Source organism: Microcaecilia unicolor, chromosome 1 (assembly GCF_901765095.1).
Source record: "Microcaecilia unicolor chromosome 1, aMicUni1.1, whole genome shotgun sequence".
In the NCBI taxonomy this organism is placed as follows: domain Eukaryota; kingdom Metazoa; phylum Chordata; class Amphibia; order Gymnophiona; family Siphonopidae; genus Microcaecilia; species Microcaecilia unicolor.
In genome coordinates this window covers 514,798,540-514,818,468 of record NC_044031.1, presented here as the reverse complement: position 1 = coordinate 514,818,468, position 19,929 = coordinate 514,798,540, and the positions used below count along the sequence as shown (strand labels likewise).

General features: G+C 41.7%; 1 protein-coding gene across 9 annotated transcripts in view; it reads left to right on the top strand.

Moving 5' to 3' along the window:
• The window catches only part of EYA1 (EYA transcriptional coactivator and phosphatase 1), a 321,910-nt gene that overhangs the window by 45,127 nt on the left and 256,854 nt on the right, over positions 1-19,929 (top strand). For 4 of the 9 annotated variants that reach the window (XM_030215486.1, XM_030215459.1, XM_030215493.1 and 1 more), the window contains exon 6: positions 4,489-4,626. The exons of 1 other annotated variant lie outside the window; for it this stretch is intronic. In XM_030215486.1, coding sequence (XP_030071346.1) covers positions 4,489-4,626 — 138 coding nt within the window. The remainder of the gene's footprint in view (positions 1-4,488; positions 4,627-19,929) is intronic. 4 more of the 9 variants (XM_030215477.1, XM_030215467.1, XM_030215515.1 and 1 more) reach the window with 1 other exon arrangement.

Here is a 19,929-nt window from a genome sequence, read left to right as displayed (position 1 = left end):
AAATTCTAAGTTGCATAGTCGAAAAGGCGGCGTGGCCACGGGTGGGGCATGGGTGCTTCTAAAATCTATGCGCATTGCTATAGAGTACACCCGCTCTATGGCGAATTTAGGCATTGGGATTTACGCCAAGTAAAACATGGCGTAAATGGCCATGACTAAATTTGGTCGCATGGAGAGGCGCTTTGCGTATTCTATATGCCGCATGGAAATTTAAACCTATTCTATAAAATATAGGTGTACTTTAGAGAATAGCCAGCTTATAATCGGAAAAGAAAAATGCCTATATTTCGACCCAAATCGGGAGATGGGCGTTTTTCTCGCAAAGGCACCCAAATCGGTATAATCAAAAGCCGATTTTGGGCGTTTCCAACTGCGCTCCGTCGCGGAAACGAATAAAGTTGATGAGGACGTGTCGGAGGCATGGTGGAGGCGGGACTGGGGCGTGGTTATCAGCTGAGGAGAGATGGGCATCTTTAGCTGATAATCGGAAAAAAAAAAGGCATTTTGACTGCGATTTTGGGTCACTTTTTTTGGACCCTTTTTTCCTCACGAACAGGTCCCAAAAAAGTGCCCCAACTGACCAGATGACCACTGGAGGGAATCGGGGATGACCTCCCCAGACTCCCCCAGTGGTCACTAACCCCCTCCCACCAAAAAGACCCCACTTTAAAAACATTTTTTCCAGCCTGTATGCCAGCCTCAAATGCCGTACCCACCTCCATGACAGCAGAATGTGTTCTATCCTGTGACAGCCTTTCCCTGGGTCAGATGTGGCTCTCGGGTGCAGTAAAGGGTCACATCAGCATTGCATTGTGGTGGGTTTAGGGTATTGGGCTCCATGATTTCATTAGCTTGTGTTACAGTCTCACGATGTTGGTAGTTGGTAGGCTCTTTTCCCATGGTGCTTTTCCCCCTGCCTACTGGGTCAGAGTGTGCCCTGTTGTGTTTCCTGTTGTAGTCCATGCGGTAGTGGCCATTTTTGTAAGCCAGTTTTAGTTCCCTTTCCTGTGTTAGCCACGTTAGAGAACTTAGTTCTTACCTTGAAAGAGGGCATTGTACAGCATTCTGCCAGCTCTGTCCTACTGCTAATCTCAGTTCCAGGGACACTCGTTGCCAGTGGGGCACAACCTCTGATCTGCAGTTAACTGTGAGTAAACACGGTTATTCCAATAAAGGACGTTTTCGGAGAGATTAGTCTTCAGGTGTCAACTGCTGTGCCAATGTTATACAGCAGCAACAAGTCCTAGAGGCCTGCATGTATGCAGGTCCCTGGAGCACTTTTAGTGGGTACCGCAGTGCACTTCAGCCAGGTGGCCCCAGGCCCATCCCCCCCCTACCGGTAACACTTGTGCTGGTGAATGGGAGGCCTCCAAAACCCACTGTACCCACATGTAGGTGCCCCCTTCACCCCTAAGAGCTATGGTAGTGTTGTACATTTGTGGGTAGTGGGTTTTGGGGGAGGGGGGTTGGGAGCTCAGCACCCGTGGTAAGGGAGCTATGCATGTGGGAGCTTTTCCTGAAGTCCACCGCACTGACCTAGGGTGCCCAGTTGGTGTCCTGGCATATCAGGGGGGGGGGGGGCGAGTGTACTACGAATCGTGGCCCCTCCCACGACCAAATGGCTCGGATTAGGACGTTTTTGAGATGGGCGTTTTTAGTTTCCATTATCGCTAAAAAAAAACAAACGCCCAGCTCAAAAACGTCCATTTTTTCGAAAATACGGTTCGACCCGCCCCTTCACGGACCCATTCTCGGAGATAAACGCCCATGGAGATAGGCGTTTGCGTTCGATTATGCCTCTCCATGTCTAGATGTATTTTTTCCCGTGCGGAATTTTCAGGCGCCATATATAGAATCTAGTCCAAAATGTGTCAAGGTGCTCTCATGGATATTAGATAGGAGAATACATGAGGACTAGATTTGACAGCCATCAAAAGGGAGCCTAAGGAATTTCAGAAAACATGACGTATATTGCATTCACTGTGGAGGATGTTAATATTCATAGTAGATTTACAATATTTGTGTAGGCCCCTGTGATTTTTTTTCCTTTTCATATGTAACATTAAACCTTTACAAATGTGAGCATGTGTGTTTGGTAACAACACTACTTTACTATGGAATCTGAGGCTGTGCTGTGGGTCCCTGTCTGCTGGAGCAAGATCAGTGTGGGACTGGGTACATGTGGCAGTGAGGTGCCTGGGCCTTGCTGACAGATGAGCAGCACTGAAGTTCCTCCTTTTTAGGGGAGGCCCCCTTTTCATTTCCATCTGTTAGCAAGATCAGGGATCTAACTTGCTCAAACAGCCATGCAGAAATGTTAGGAGAATGCAAAGCAGATAAAATAAAATCTACGGGGTCTAAATTCTGTCAACGGTTGTTAGCGATTTTGTGGCCGCCACTAGCAGTATCCCTGGATATTCAATGCTGGACTTCATGTTTTGCTCTTCATCACATTCCTTCTGTCCGTCCATTTCTTTCTCCTCAGTCTATTCGCTCTCTTGTGTTGGCTTTGGTGATTACCCATATTTATTACTATAATTCCTTATATGCTGGCGCCTTCCTCTCTTTTCGATTAAACGCCTTCAACTCATTCAGTCCACCACTGTCAAACTTATTCACAGTGCACACTGCTTTGACTAAGTCACCCCCTCTCTTCCGCCTTGAGCATTGGCTCCCAGTTTCTGCCTGAAAATGTTTTACACTTCTCATGCTCACGTATAAATGATGTTTTCCTTCCTACCTTAATAAACTGCTGGTTCCTTATTGTTCACTTTCTAGCCTTCCTTCCTCCTCTGACAATCTGCTTTGTGTCCCCTCACCCACAGCACTCCACCATTCACTCTCTCGTGACACTGCTTTCCGCTATCTAGGTCCTAAGCTTTGGAACTCCTTTCCCTCAGAGTACCCATGCCACTTTAGTCATTTAAGGCATTTCTGAAATCTTCTCTCTTCTCTGATTCTTTTGGTGTTGTTTCTCCATGCTGCCCTTTTTGCTGGCCTTTTCCTTTTTAACCCTTTCCCATCCCTCTACCTTCCCAGCTGCGCCCTCTGCCCTTCCCTTTTTATTTTTCCCGAGCCCTTCCTGACATCAGCACTGGGCTGTATCTTTTACTGTATAAACTGCTTAGTTACCTGTTAAGTATCAAGTGAGCAGTATATCAAGTGTATTGAATAAATAAATAAATGATGTTAGCAATCAATTATTGCAGTTAATTGACAGTAGTTGGAATTTACGCACACATCTTCCTGTGCGTTATTCTATAACACCAGGTGCTCGAATCCACTAGTACACAACTCTAAAGGGGACGTGGCAAGTGGCAGTGTAGGAGTGCTGCAAAAAATTACATGCATTGTTATAGAATAGCACCAGTTCTGAGCCCAAATGCCAAGAGTTGAGTGCCAATATTCATCGATCCATCATTTTAGCTTCTTTAGCTCTATGTGAGAAAGTACGCAGGTCATTTAGAATTCAACCTCTTCCCTGAGGAAGTTACGAAACTTGGCCATGTCAGTGGAGGTTCTCACGGTGTTGAAAACAGCTGCAAGTTAAGTGGTGTTAATTGCACTAAAAAAGTTTTTGAATAGTTTTGGACTGTTTTTAAGAAAATTTAACAAAAAGCTAATGCAAAAGTTAAACTTAAAATCTAAAATGATGGTTCGATGAAGATTTGCACATTGTTGCTTTTGAAGGTTTGGATAGCGATGTTGATGCTGTGAACTGTGATGATCCTTATATTAATAGTATGAAAATGTTTGAAAAATTCATGAAAGTATTTGTAAATGTTTGAAAATATTTTGAAAAATGTATAAAAGTAGTTGGGAATGTTATTGATCTCTCTACTGCATCTTGTTTACGTAAGCAGTTGCCAGGACAATTACCACTGTAGGTTATATGTCCCTGCACAGTGAATAGATTTGTCCTATTTATTGGATTTATCAAGAATTGAGTGCTGGCATTTATACTAGGTGTCAGTATTTATGTCAGCTGGCATAAATTCTGGCACCCAACTTTGGGTATGGAAATCGGTTCTAAATGCTATTCTTTAAAGGGTGATCAACTCAGAGCGCCATTTATAGAATAGCTCTCTGCCCAATTTTTTTCCAGCACTAAACTTTCAGACTTTTTATTGCATTTTTATAGAATTTACCCCTTTATCTTGTTAATTGTACACTTGACCATTCCCCATCTTGGATATGAAGTACATACAGGCCAAAATAATTGATCTGGAACATTCTGCAGAGTGGATTGTTAAACAGCAGATGGACTCCCTTCTGTGCAGTACATTGCTTAGAAACCCCTAAGGCCCCTCTATGCCACCAGCTATTTTCAAGGCACTTGTAAATCCACAAAAATATTCAAAGAAACTACGAACTGTAATATTTACCAGAATTCATTTGATGGCATAAATCAAATTCTAGCACATATGATTTGCTGTCTGTTAGTGCTTGTATATAAACAAACAGATCTGATATCAGTAACTGGTTTAGGTGCATTGTGGGCAGGCATCAAGACAGAAGGTGGATTATCACAATCGCAGTCTCCTGGACAGACGGGATTTCTAAGCTATAGCACAAGTTTTAGCACTCCTCAGCCGGGACAAGCTCCATACAGCTACCAAATGCAAGGTCTGTATACCTGTACTCATTATTGCATGCTTTCTTTCCAAATAATGTCATATTACTGCAAAAACATATTTCACTAAGTGCAGTGTTCAGTATCAGATGCAAGCAGAGACTGAGTTTTCTGGGGGTTTATTATTATTATTTTTTGGTGAAGAATCAGTTTTGGCTATTGATCAAATGCAAGCTTGGTACTGGAAGCTTTCCCTCATTTAGCTATAATATTTGAAACACCTTAAAGTTGGTAACAGCATCACTTGGGTTTCTGCTTATTTTTTCCACATAGAGACATGCCGCTCTCATGTCACCAGCACTTTCTCAAGCCTGTTCATTTTTAGGGTGAAGGATTTGCCTGCAGAATTTTATTGCTTTCAAAATCTTCCCGACTGTAAGAGAATAAGAAAAAAATGTGTGTGTGTATATATATATATATAAAGAAATATTCTAATAAACCCCCACCTCTACAGCAGAAAGAGATTACGCATGACTGTTTGCATTTGGATGTTTCTGGGGGTTTTTTTTGCAGTTCTGAGGGGTTCTTTTTCTTGCCCAGAGAGGCTCCTCTTTAAGTTGCTTGTCATAATTTCTTGAGATGGTCCGATAAGGTTTTAATTATGCTCTCAAACAGAGCAGCATTGATGGATTCACAAAAGGAGACCACACTTGTGCTTGGCAGCTTTCAGTATCTATTGATTCAGTTTCTTGCCCGTTCACCAGTGAGACCTTTTTACCTTTGAACTGTAGTCTGTACAACTGCATTGCCACAGAGGTGACCATCTGACACATATTCCCTTAAGTGCAGACATTCTAGTTGATCTGCCTCCCAGCTGGCAGCAGGGAAAACCATGAGACCCTATGTTTACTTTTAGCAAGGGGCTGATTAAGGGTTCTTTAGCCTCAGAAAAAAATGTTCATGGCTATTTTCATGGTTTCTTTGTAGTCCCAGTAGTTATGCCTACATTTAAATTTGCTGTCACCTAAAATCCTGGCTATGCAAAATTGAATGGTCAAAATGATTATGAAAACAGTGGTTTATTGTGTGTGATAACAAAAAACAAAATGTTATTTGTTTCAAAAAGAAAGAAATATTTGAATTCTAGAAAGAGGTTCTTGCCTTTGGCTGTTGTGAATAACATTTGATATGATCTTCATTCATGTTTTCTATGTGGGTCACTTTTAGAAACATTTTTGTTTTAATCGGGGTCAAAATGGTATCTTGCATTATGACTGACTAGAGTATTTCTTATTATATGCTTGTGTAAAATTCTGTAGATACGGTCTCAGTTCTGCTGTTAGCCTTGTTTTTTTTTATTTTTTAACTTCAGCAGTAGCAACTGTATGATGTGTTTCTTTTTTATAAGGAGATTGCTTTTGTCATGAGTAGGTCTCTGACTTTCTCACAGTGTTAAGTGCATACTAACTGTCTGTATACTTTGGGAATAGTTCAAACCTCTGAGGACTACACCTATCACCCAATCCACAGACAGTGGTTTTACGTGGCAAAGAAAGTAGAATTGTAAGAGACAGAAGTTTACAGAGAATACTTAAATCCTTCCCTTGGTACCTGTGTGATACGGGAGTGCATAGGAAAAAAATGTTTCAGGGATTTGTTTTCCTTTTTAGGTTTTCTATCAGTTTATTTTCCATGTATATAGTTTCATTTTCGCTTGCATAGACTTTTATAGTGTGGTTATATTTGCAAATAGCACAAGCTAATAATGTTTCAGCATGCATGAAAATGGCATCTATGCAATAAATAATATTTTAATTGTTGTGTCATTTTTGTATGAGAAAAGACAAAAAACAATTCAACAGCACGTTGGTACTATGTAGCTAGCAGAGACTGCCAGGCAATCATTTTACTGTCATGGTAGTTGAGAAACAGATTTTATCTACTGGCAAAAAGACCGTTTTCTGATTGATTGATTGTGTGTGTGTGTGCATATTATTCTGTTGAGAGTTGCTTTTTTCTTCTCTGGGGATATATTGCATTATCCTAGTATAAATGGTGATTTAAAAAATCCTATTATCTCAGCTGTTGTGCCTTTTCCTCCTATTATGTCAGAATGTAGGGCATCTCTTTTTTTTTTTCTTCTTGACATAAGCTTTGTCTCAGAACAAGTTGTGATGTGTCAGTCAGCAGGCTGTACACATTAAGGGAGCGCACCTTGGAAAGAGGGTAGTAGAGAAAAGGACCTAATTAGAGAACATTTCAGCTCTCAGGTGTGTAGCATCATACTTTGTGTGCAGAGTTACAACTGAAGAAAAACAATCCATAGTTCTATATCAGAGGTGCACAAGTTCAGTTATTGAGAGCTGCAGTAGGTCAGGTTTTCAGGCTATTCCTAGTGGAATGTGCAAGAGGGAAATCTGCATGCGTACTAGCTCATAGGATACAACTTTTTGAAATGGTTGGGGGTGCTAAACCCAATGAAACGTAACCCTCCCTAGATGCTGTTAAGGAGTTTACTCAATATTGGGGGTACTCAAGCACTCACAGAGCTGGCTTCTATGCACTAGCTCCATTGAATGCAAATATGTTTCTTGCATATTTATTAGGGATAACCTGAAAACCTGCCCTGTTTGTGGCCCTTGAGGAATAAACTTGTGCACCCCTGTTCTTTATTGAGTGATGAGATTGGACTTGTGTGTCTGTGTGTGTGGGAGGGGGATGTTTCTTGAATCTAATCTGTTCAAAATCTATGGTAAAATTAACACACCGGTTCATATTTGCTTTCCATCATATATTTCAAAAAAAAATTTGCACCAAGCTGTGAACACAAGATATTGTCTGTTATAATCATTTCTTGTAATTATACTGTAATTGAGAGATATTACAGTAATATCAAACCAGGGAAGCTGCTAGTTACTCTTAGGAACAAATTAAAACAATAACTGGGATTTATCCACACAAGACCATATTAAAACATTTTTAATTATTAGTACTCCTTTTTAAATGTTAGACAGGACAGCCAAGCAGCTACAAAGAGTGCTCCAGAAGTATTTTTGTTTTTGTTTGTTTGTTTTTAAAACAAGGCAGTAAAAGCAAGCGGGAGGAAAGCCTTGGGTTTAAAGGGCCCATCTGGCTTTCATGGGCTGTTCCCCGGAGAACGCCACTCACTTCTGCCGCATAGATTGTGCCCGATGATAGACATAGCCCATGGCAAGAAGGCTGAGAGAGGAAAGCAAATGGACTTCTGTAGAAAATCCACAAGGGAGGGCAGCAGTTTTGCACACAGTGAAAGAGTTTGACACATGGGAGCTGCCTACCAGTCCCAGCAGGTTCCAGCATTCTTCATGTGCTAAGGGCCAGTCTTAGCTTTTATGTGGGACCTTGTTTTTTGCTGACTGGACCTTTTGACCTGCAAGTTACAGCTTTTGTCCTGTTTGAAGTTCTCTCACTAACCAATTTGTTGTTGCAATATAGAAACACTAAAACTTCTTTCTGCTTTATATCAAACCCTTGAGGGCTTTTTTAAAAAAGTTTAACTGAAGAATATTCTGTTCAATTGCCCAGATAAGTGAAATGAATTGAAATTAAAAAGCTTTTTGTTTTTTTTTCCTCAAAATTAAAAGCCATTGGCCACACGTCAACTTTCTCGGAACTGTTTCAAGTTTGTTACGGTCCCAAAGACATCCCTGGGAGATGAGAATGACCACAAGATGAAAAGATTTTTATTTTTTAATATTTAAACTATGGATATAATTACTTTTTTGTTTTTCTTCTGTAAATTATTTTCCAGTTCATTTTTGCCACAGGAGGTAATAATATAGCATGACTGAAAAAGACCTGCTCACATTAAGGAAATACTGTTGTTGTCTCTTGAATATTTTTTTAAACATTCTTTTTTAATTGTATTTTCTATTGCCTTCATAAATTTGATACATCAAGAAAGTATAAAAAGAAAATGAATGGGCCCCTTTACTAAAGGTTGTTGTGCAGTTACCCCTGGATTCTATATAAGGTGTGGCGAATAGGACATGTTAAATTGGGCAAGCGACCAATTTACGTGTGCCACTTAATTGAGTAACGAGCCAATCAGTGATGATAATTGGCCAATAACCAATTATCACTAATTGGCAATAACTGGAATTTACACACACTTCTTTTTAGGCATATTCTAAAAAGAGGCACGTGTAAATTTTAACGCACATAGCTGAAAAGGGGATGTGGCCATGGGAGAAGTGTGGGGGTGTCAGGGGCTTTATTCAAACTTATGCACGTTGTTATAGAATTTAGGGGAATGCGCCATTTAGTGCAGGTATGTACACCAAGTTTTCAGTGGCATAAATGGCTGTACCTAAATGTAGGCATGTTCCCTGGCTCTATGCGCTATTCTGTTCTTTAGGTTCATTATATAGAATGGCACTAAGTGCTTTTTTCAGACACTTTTAGATTTTAGGTGCAATTTACAGAATCTGGCTGTTAATGCATTGAAACAGGCTACCACACAATCGCAGTAGTAGTTTGCCTGTTTCCGCACATTAAACCGCACATTACCAAATGTTTCATAACTTTTCTGTCAGGGGTGTGGCATGAGCGGAGAATGAGCATTAACTAGCTAATGTGTTACACTTACCATGCACTAACGCATGACCTGCAATAAAAAAAATACTAGGATCACTCCCTCTTAATGCAGCATTAGTTTTTAGCTTGCTGCACATTAAAATCCTGCATTATAGCACATTAACACACTTTAGTAAACGGGCTTCTAAGTGCCATGAAATAGAATTGTAAAAGTATGCAAAAACAAAACCATTATTCCACTGAATAGCCTGACTACTATATATATATATATATATATATATATATATATATATATATATATATATATATATATATAATTCTAAAAAGAAATATTTGATTTTAAATTTTGAGTTGAAGATTCATGAGTGGATGCTTTAGACTTGGAAATATGTTCTGTTATAGTTCACTGTGCCTATTTTTTTCGCTTAGTTTTCTGTATCATCAGTGTTATAAAATAGATTTACCTATTCTTTGACCTCCTAAACTTTAATCTTGGATCCCAGACTTTGGGATTTGAGGAACTAGTATGCTTAGATTTGTCTTATTTGATGTTTTTTTTTTGGCATATTGTATTATTTTGCTGTAGAAGTGTTGTAACGCTTGGTTGCAAAAATTAGAAATTTCATTAAAAAAAAAGAATATGTATAAAATAGGTCATTCTTGTCTCCTAAGATAACTCAACATTTTAGCTGGATAAAATACCAAAACATGAAAATTAATTCTTTGAAAATCATCATTGGAGTTCAATCTTTAATGACATTGTTAAGAAATCCAAGAAATACCCCCCCCCCCCCCAAAAAAAAAAAAAAAACCCATCAGAACAAAATCCTTAATATCATTTGAATTTTCTAATAGCAATAACTTTTTGTCTCTAGAAGATTGACTTAAATCCAACAGATTGAGCCAATATTCAAAATACTACATAGTAATTCAAATTTAATACATGGCCAGCCCTAGAAAGCATCAAAGCAGTTTGCAGAAAAAAATAAAATATATATATAAATCCATTAAAAAGTACAAGCTAAAAATAAGCATAGCTCACCCATATCCAGGGATTCAGAAAGATTAAACTGAAGACGGCTAACAATTTTATTCCTCTTTAGGTCACTATCAGGCTTATTTCGAAAGAGAAGGGCGCCCATCTTACGACACAAATCGGGAGATGGGCGTCCTTCCCTCAGGGTCGCCCAAATCGGCATAATCGAAAGCCAATTTTGGGCATCCTCAACTACTTCCCGTCGCAGAGATGACTAAAGTTCCTGGGGGTGTGTCAGAAGCATAGTGAAGCCGGGACTGGGGCGTACTTAACACATGGGCGTCCTCGGCCGATAATAGAAAAAAGAATGGCGTCCCTGATGAGCACTTGGCCGACTTTACTTGGTCCATTTTTTTTTCATGACCAAACCTCAAAAAGGTGCATGAACTGACCAGATGACCACTGGAGGGAATCGGGGTGACCTCCCCTTACTCCCCCAGTGGTCACCAACCCCCTCCCACCCTAAAAAAAACTTTAACATTTTTTTTTTTTTGCCAGCCTCAAATGTCATACTTAGCTCCCTGACAGCAGTATGCAGGTCTGTGGAGCACTTTCAGTGGGTGCAGTGCACTTCAGCCAGGCTGACCCAGGCCCATACCCCCCCCCCCCCCACTTGTAGTGGTAAATGGGAGCCCTTCAAAACCCACTGTACCCACATGTAGGAGCCCCCCTTCAGCTCTTAGGGCTATGGTAGTGTTGTACAGTTGTGTGGAATGGGTTTTCGGGGCTCAGCACCCAAGGTAAGGGAGCTATGCATCTGGGAGCAATTTGTGAAGTCGACTGCAGTGCCCCCTAGGGTGCCCAGTTGGTATCCTGGCATGTGAGGGGGACCAGTGCAGTACGAATGCTGGCTCCTCCCATGACCAAATGGCTTGGATTTGGTCGTTTCTGAGATGGGCGTCCTTGTTTTCCATTATTACCAAAAACTGGGGATGACCATCTCTAAGGTCGACCATCTCAACATTTATGTTGACCATCTCTAAGGTCGACCTAAATGTTGAGATTTGGGCATCCCCAACTGTATTATCAAAACAAAAGATGGATGCCCATCTTGTTTCGATAATACGGGTTTCCCCGCCCCTTCACCGGGACGTCCTTAGAGATGGGCGCCCTTAGAGATGGTCGTCCCTGTTCGATTATGCCCCTCTATGGAGTCATTTTACTAAGTTGCAATGAAAAATGGACTGTGCTAGTGTAGGTGCATGTTTTGGGTGCTCAAAGATCAATTTTTAGCGCACCTGTAAAAAAGGCCTTTTTAAAATTTTTGCCAAAAATGGACGTGCAGCAAAATAAAAATTGGTGCGCGTCCATTTTAGGTCTGAGACTTTACCACCAGCCATTGACTTAGCAGTAAGATCTCACACGCTAACTGTGTGGTAATCGTCTATGCATGTAGAATGACAATTACCGCCCAGTTTCTGCTGCGCCCCAGAAAATAAAAATGATTTATGTGTGGAACTGTCCATAGCCCTAGGCACGCTATATAGAATCCAGGGGTCAGTGTATCTACACAAAACATTTGTGCAAATGTTAACTGGACAAATGGTAGAAATATTTAAAATGCCAATGTTTTATGAGTAAAAAAAAAAACATCAGTCCACTTCTAGTTGGGTCTGCCATATGTTATAGAACCCGCCAACTACTGAGCTCAAAGACCAAGCTAGCTTACCTATAATCTCATAAACTGATCAAAACCTGTCGGTATAAGTATATAATACTCAATCTCTTCAGATCTCTAGGAAACAAACATTTTTTTTTTTAGTATTCTTTTTATTTTTGTGATGGGCTTTTTTTGTCAAGGGGCGGTTTTTTCGAGGGGCCATTTTATCCAGGGCTATTTTGTTCAGGGCCATTTTGTCAAGAGCTATTTTGCTAGGGGCTGATTTTGTTACAAGGGTATTTTGTCAGGGCTATTATGATGGGGTGCCCACAGGCACGATGATTTATACCAACTGAAATCTGGTGTAAATCATCATGCTTAAATTAGGCACTGATCAGGCCTATTCTGTAACAGTGCGTGCAAATTCTTGGACACCCATGCCCCTCCCTTGGCAACACCCCCTTTCCAAATCCTCGCTCAAGGATTTACATGCACACCTTTATAGAATAGCACTTAGCAAAATGTGCACGTGCATTCTAATTGCCAATTAGATTAGTAATTGATTATTAATGCCTAATTATCGGCACTATTTGGCTCATTAATTAAATTGTGCAAACAAAATTTGCACGCACATTTTGTGTGCTATATACAGAATCTGGCGGAGTACATGCAAATTGAAAAACTAATGCAGAATGTTTTAGCTCGTCCTGCGTTAGGTCATTTTTCCTGCACTAAACACACATTAGCACATAACGCAGCTTAGTAAAAGGGCCCCGTTAAGACTATTGACGATTGGTGTGGATGCACTTAGGAGTCCTTTTACCAAGCTGCAGTAAAAGGGACCTGCACTAGTGGTGTGGGCCATTTTTGCCATACTCTGAGGCCCTTTTTACCGCAGCGGGTAAAAAAGACTGAAAATAGCCATGGCCATGTGGTAAGATTGCTCTCACCACATGGCCATGTGAGGGGGAGCACTTACCACGACACATTGAGGTTGGCAGTAAGGGCTCCCCACTAACCCGGCAGGGTTAGCGCCATGCTAAAAAAATGTGGGCCAATTTTCCCTAGCACAGGAATTGGCACGTGCTAGGGATGGAACTACCAGCAGTGCCCCCCATTGGGCTGCCAGTAGCTCCAAATTATTATGCAGTAAGCCTGCATTGGGCTTACCGCCACTTTGTAAAAGGGCCCCTAAATGCCTTTTTGAGAAATGATAACTGTAGCTTTGCAAATTGTGCAAGTGACTGCACACAAAAAGTATTGTGCGCTAACTTCAGTTTGAAGTCTATGCCCATCCTCCACCCATAAGATACCTAGGTCCTGTCCCCTAACACAGCTTGCAGATATTGCGTGAATTACACACATCGCCAAGCCTGCATGGTAACAGTTACCAGGTTCCTGCAGTAGCAGAACGCACAAATTCACACATTGTTTAATGCACTTTAGTAAAAGGACTACATAACTTCTGAAGGTCAGTGCAGATGGGAGCTTGGCGGCCTTCCAGTTTGTTTTATTGTTGCGGCAGCCAATCTGCTCCCGAGGGAGGAGTTATGGTGTGTTGACAGATCTTGCTTTTTTTCATTTTTGCTTCTAACAGCATCTATTCAACTAAGTTTCTACTTCTGTGGCCTGCCGGAAGGGGTAGCAGGGCTTGTTACTTGAGTAGGTTTCAGTAGGTCTGTCCTTCGGGAATGGAACGACAAAAAAACAGCACTAAGGGCCCATCAGAACTGGGATAGCAAATAGATCTTTATTGTGATACCCGACAAGGGCCGTGTTTCGGCATATACACCTGCGTCAGTGGTCAGTCTATGAAATCCTCTTTAGAAATAAGAGCTATCTGAGACAAAAGTCCAAGCAATCACTGCTCAAAATAAATTGCAACTTATCTCAAACTGTGTCAAAGAAGCGCTACTTTCAAATCACTCCAAAACATGGTATAAATGCTGGCACCCAACTCTAAGCATTTTGATGCAAAAATAGGGGTATTCTATAACCCATTGTTTAAATTGTAGGAATGCCCTTGCCACTCCCTTGGCTATACCCTCTTTTGAGGTGCACTCCAGGTGATATATGTCATACTGGGTTATAGAATAGGATGTGGGCAGATGCATGCAGAACTTGTAATCAGTGTTAATTAACTGAATTAATTAACATCAATTCAATGCAGTTAATTGGCTCAAGGCAATTAGGGGCCCTTTTACTAAGGCGTGTAGGCGCTTTGTAGGCTTTGAATTGAGTAATGCATGTTAAATTGGAACTACCACCTAGCTACCGCATGCCCCGGGTGTTAATTCAATTTTCTACCGTGTGGCGCTTACCCGTCGGTAATTGGCAGTGTACGTGTGCTGATGATTACTACCTAGTTAATGCGCGAGACCTTACTGCTAAGTCAAGGTCTGGCAGTAAGGTCTCATGCCAAAAATGGATGCCCGCTGGTTTTAATTTTGCTGAACGTCCATTTTTGGACACAAAAAAGATGCCTTTTTTGCAGGCGCACTGAAAAATGGACCTGCATGAGTCCCGCACGAGTCCAAAACACACGCCTACTCTTGCGTGGGCCATTTCTCAGCGTGCCTTATTCAAAAGGCCCCTTAATTTGCACACAGACCTTTGATTCATTGCAATTTTTTACTGACAAAATTTTGTTGCCATATATAGAATCTGGGGAATAGCCTTTAGCAGTGAAGAAAATCGGGTTAAAAATCTAAGATGCCTTTTACTAAAGTGTGGAAAAATTTGCACTTTCTGTGCATATAAATACAAAAATTTGACATGTGATAAATGAAAAGCTAATGTACTAATTGTTGGAGCTGTTCCCAGTATATTCCCATAGAGCTCCTGCACAAAAGCCACACATTAAGGCCTCTATTTTAAAAGGATATCCACATGTAAATAGCAGTGTTTATGCTTGTAGATCACATGCACATGCAAACAGAGATTTCCAAAAGCTGCTAAAAATGTGGAGATCCACACCATGTCTGTCACAACAAGGAACGGAGAGTACTGGTACTGTACAATGCAACAATCTCTCACAAATAATGGCAATAGGTACTTTCATGAAACTATGGTTCTGTGAAGCGCATGAAGACTTAAATAAGAATAAGGGGAAAAAGCCTCTGAAAGAAGCCCAACCACCAACCCAAATAATCGTTTTCAAAAACGAGGATTGAGGAAAATCAATGGACTGTTTATCTTCACTGGCACAACCCCCCCCCCCCCCCTTGTTTCTTTGAATATAACATGCTAACTTCACAGAACTGACTACGAATGGATCCACAAAGAGAAGTAATACATTACTTAACTTAATTTTCAAGGGTAATAAACAACGTGTGAATGGTCGGTCCGTCACACCGACTTTGGCCAGAGTTTCACTGCAAAAGCTGTCTCAAGGAGTGGGAGACCTTAAAAAAAATGTATAAAACAAAATTATTAAAGTGAAAATGTGCACATAGCAAAATTCAAACAGAAATCAAGTGCAAAAACAAATCACGATCCAAAAAGTCAAAGGTCTTAGATACATAGTTAAAAAGACATACTTGCCAATAGTATCAGACACGTTCAGCCCTCCTACAATGGGATCCCCACCAAAATGGCCACAGCGTTCTTTCTTTATAGGCTTTGAATTGAGTAAGCCTCTGATGTCATATCCTGTGATGTTGCTAGAAACAAGCACTATCCTCTAATGTCATGTCCTGTAGTGTTACTATAAACAAACCAACGTCATATCCTGGTTCTCTCATGTAACTTGATTACAAGACCCTAGCGTGTGTACCACAAAACGCTATTTATTGATAAATAACATATTGAACATAATATATGGTTGAATCTGTGGAAACTGTCCTCAGACGCTGCAGACCTGATGTAATCAGGTTTCAAAATTATAGAGGTAAGCTAGAGAAAACTTCTCCATTCCAGTCTCAAATTTAATCCTTGAGGTTCCTGTTTTCAATGAAAATATCCAAAATTGTTCCCTCTGTAGCAATTTTCTGAGTCTACTGGGGGAATTCACTGGACTTTGGTCAACCATACAAACTTGTAGGGAAGAAAAACTATGTCCCATTTCAAGGCAGTGCGATACTATCAGGGCTTCAATCCTGAATCTCTTCAAACAACTTTTATGTTCAGAAATGCGTCTTCTCAAGGGACGAGTGGTTTCTCCAACATAGATCTTTGGGCAGGGACAAATAATCAAATAGACTACGTAGTCAGATGAACAGGTAGTGTTTGAATTCAAAAATAATTTTTTATGTGTCACGGGATGAATCAAATTATCAGTTATTTCCAAGGTATTATGACACAAAAAACATTGTGAACATCTCAAGTGACTACCTTTGGATGTTGTCTTCAAAGTGGTCTTAGAAATATCAGTTGGACTCACAAGCTCCATTCACACCATGTACAGATTTCAAGAGGGCATGTTTGGGGCAAGGACTTGGTTGGGACAAACCTGACATGTATATTCCCCATTTCACAAAGGGAGTACACATCTTCAGGGGAAAATATGTCCATTGGATTTTAACCAGCTCAGAGCCATTCACAATTTTTTTTTAAGTGGTTTTCATTCAAGGCTTTACACAAGGAATTAATGGAGTCATTCTTAATTCCCTGATTATTTCTGCCTTCAAAATGAAACAATTTAAATTGCAGCCTCATCACTTTTACAACATGAGCTACCGTTAAGACGTGTGATTTTATTGTTAACCCCAGGTATCAGTAACTAGGTCTCATTGTATACAATGAAACCTGTGCTAAAATAGCACACGTTAGTGGTAAAATAACATATCTTAACGGTAGACAAGGTAGATAACTATGCCCCTTACGTGTATATATTTTTTAAAAGGGGCAGCTACATGAAGAAGTGGGAACATTCATATCTGAAAGTTGCAAAAATCACCAGGGCTGGTGCTAGGGTCCCCCTGCAAACTAGCAGTCGGCATCTCCCTCAGTCCAGCATCTCCTTTCTCTTCTCTCCTCCCATCCCCCCTTCTCCCATCTAGCATTCTCCTTCTCTCTACCCTTCCCTCTCTCTGAGGCAATGGAACACCTTTTTGTATGGGGGGACCAGAGCTCCGTCCCCAGCTCCAGCTCCTCCCCAGTACCCACACCTGATTTTGTGTAAATCATATAATCCTTAATTCTATAACAAGGTGCCTAAAGTTAGGCACTGTTTGACACCTATGTTATAGAATACTAGCACTTATGCAGATATAATGCACACATGTGCATAAGTGCTAGAGCACTGTTCTATAATTTACTGTAGGTTAAATGCTAAAATGCTGCATTTAGGCGCGGACAGTTAACGCCTGCCATAGACCTGGCATAACTGTTTGTGCCTACATTTAGGCACATCAGTGCCAACTTACTCTATTGTTCTATAATTGCATCTTAGCACACAGATGCCATATAGAACTGGTGCTTAGCACATTACATTTGCACACAGAATTGTGGTGCCCAGCAGGGGCGTAGCTAGGTGGGGCCATGGGGGCATGGGCCCCCACAGATTTATCACTGGTCCCCTCTACTTTTGACCCCCTCACCGCCAACCCTCCCCCACCACTTTTGACCCTGATGACCCTCCCCCGCTGCTGCCGCCAGGTACCTTTGCTGGGGGGGGGGTCCCCAACCCTCACCAGCTGAAGTCCTCTTCAGCACCAGTCTCTGGCATCTGCCATTCGCTGATCTATTTCTATGAGTCTTGACTCCTGACGTCCTTCACGTAGGAACGTGCAGGATGTCAGAACTCACAGACACAGATCAGCCAATGCACCAGAGACCGGTGCTGAAGAGCAAAGGTACCTGGCGGTGGCAGCAGCAGGGGGAGGGTCGGCGGCGGAGTCAAAAGTGGTGGGGGGGGTCAAAAGTAGAGGGGCCAGTGCAAAATCTGTGGGGGCTCATGCCCCCATGGCCCCACCTAGCTACGCCACTGCAAATATTCTAGAACACAAGAATACCTCCAGCGGGAATAAGAGAACAATGGTACACAGAATCTACATGTTGCAAGGATCCTCTTCTGCAGCTGCAAAAGGAAAATGCAAACCATTGCCTAGTTAAAAAAAAAAAACATAGAAAGAGAGAGAGACTACAAATTAGAAACAAATACCTAGACAAAAAAATTAAACTGAAACCCAAGAAACCAGGCTAAGGATTCCTTTTACTAAGGTGCGCAGAAAAATGGCTTGCGGTAGTGTAGACGTGGGTTTTGGGTTCGCACAGAATCATTTTTCAGTGCACCTGTAAAAAATGCCTTTTTAAAATTTTTGCCGAAAATGGACGTGCGGCAAAATCAAAATTGCCACACATCCATTTTGGGCCTGACCTTACTGCCAGCCATTGACCTAGCAGTACAGTCTCGCGCAGTAACCGAGCGGTAATGACCTATGCGTGCCAGATGCCATGGCACGTGTCCAATATATGCGTCCAAAAAAAAAATTATTTTTCAGCCGCACGTATCAGATGCACGCCAAAAATGAAATTACCTCAGGAACCATGCGGTAGCCGGCGGTAACTCCATTTTGGCTCGCACTGGGCGTGCGTAGAGCCTTTCGTGGCTCAGTAAAAGGGCCCCTATAATAAGCAAAATATTGGAAAAAGAGAGATAGAAAGAGATTGCCTCCTGTACAAAACAAAATTTTAAAAATCAAAATTTTGTGTACCTTTTTTATATGAGCATTTTATTTTTCCCTGAGGGTTGGTCCTGATCTATTTACTACATCCTCTTATTGATTTTCTCGTAAGTTCTTTTCCAAGATCTAATTTCCATTTTCTGCTTTTCACTGTCCTCCTTCTTCCTCTCCTTCCTTATATCTCACTCTGATCCTTCTGATTCATTTTTTTTTTGCCATTTCTCTCATCTGCTTTTAATTTCTTTCTCCCTCTAGATTTCATTCCTCCTTCTCCTCCTCCCCCCCCCCCCAATCCTCAGTCTTTTTTGCCTTTTTATTAGATTTTTACTCTTAACTCCTTAGTTCTCCCATTCTTATATGCCTGTCTTATTCTCCTCCAGTCACCCTTTGTATTAATTGCCTCCCCAGCTTATCTGACTCTGCTTCTCATCCCCTTTACCAATCCCAGTTACTTCCCTGTCACTCATTCCCTCTCCAGCTTCAGCTTCTTTGTTTCTTACTCCCATTTCCCTTTCCTATGTCCAACCTTTTTCACTTCCTTCAAAGATAGTTCCCCTTCGTTTGCCCTTCATCCTCTTCATGGTTCTCCCTCTTTTTTTCTTTTCCCATCATCCTTGGCCCTTACCTTTTCTCCCATACCTCCTTCTCAACTTCTCCAGCATATGTGTACCTGCCGCCTCCTCCAATATTAATTTACTCCATCTTAACCTCAGTACCCATTCATCTGTCCTTCCATCTTCACTTTCCCCTGCTTCTCCCTCTCCCCCACATAGTATCTGTCCTTCTCGTCCTTCTCTCAGCTCCTTTATCTGTTCTCCCATCTCATCCTCATCTCCAGTCTGATAGCTCTGATCCCCCCCCCACCCCACACACACACACTTCTTCCTTTCCCCAACCCTAGCATCAGCCACCTTCTGGCATCTTCCCCCAGCATCAGACCATTACTGTCCTCAGTCTTGCATAAGCCCTCAGCCATCACCTACTAGCCCCTAAATCAAGGACATTTCCAAGCTTCAGCCCCCTTCTCCCACCTCCCTTTTCAGCTCCCAGATCCATTCTCCCATCTGCCCCATGCATCAGCTCCCATCTCCAGCCCCCCTTTTCCCACCTGCCTCCTGCATCAGCCCCCTTTTCCAACCTGCCTCCTGTTTCAACCTTGACCTCAACCTCCATCCCCGTTCTTCTCACCTGTCCCCTGCATTAGCCCCCAATCTCCAGCCCCCCTTTTTCCACCTGCCCCCTACATCATTCCCCAGCTCTAGCCCCCTTCTCTCAGATGCTCGTTTTTAGCCTGTAGTGCCTTTGTCCTACCTGCCCCATTTTTCTGCCCTGCATCAGGCTGTTTCCAAGCCCCACCTGCTCCCTTCTCAGCCTCCCCTTCACCCCATCCCCAATATCAGAATAGCCAGTATCAATCCCCTTCTCCTAGCTGCCCTGCTGTTCAGAATATTTATTAGAGCAATGGAAGCATGTATTTCACTGACGCTTCACTGCCTGTAGTCAAATGAGTCTGGCACAA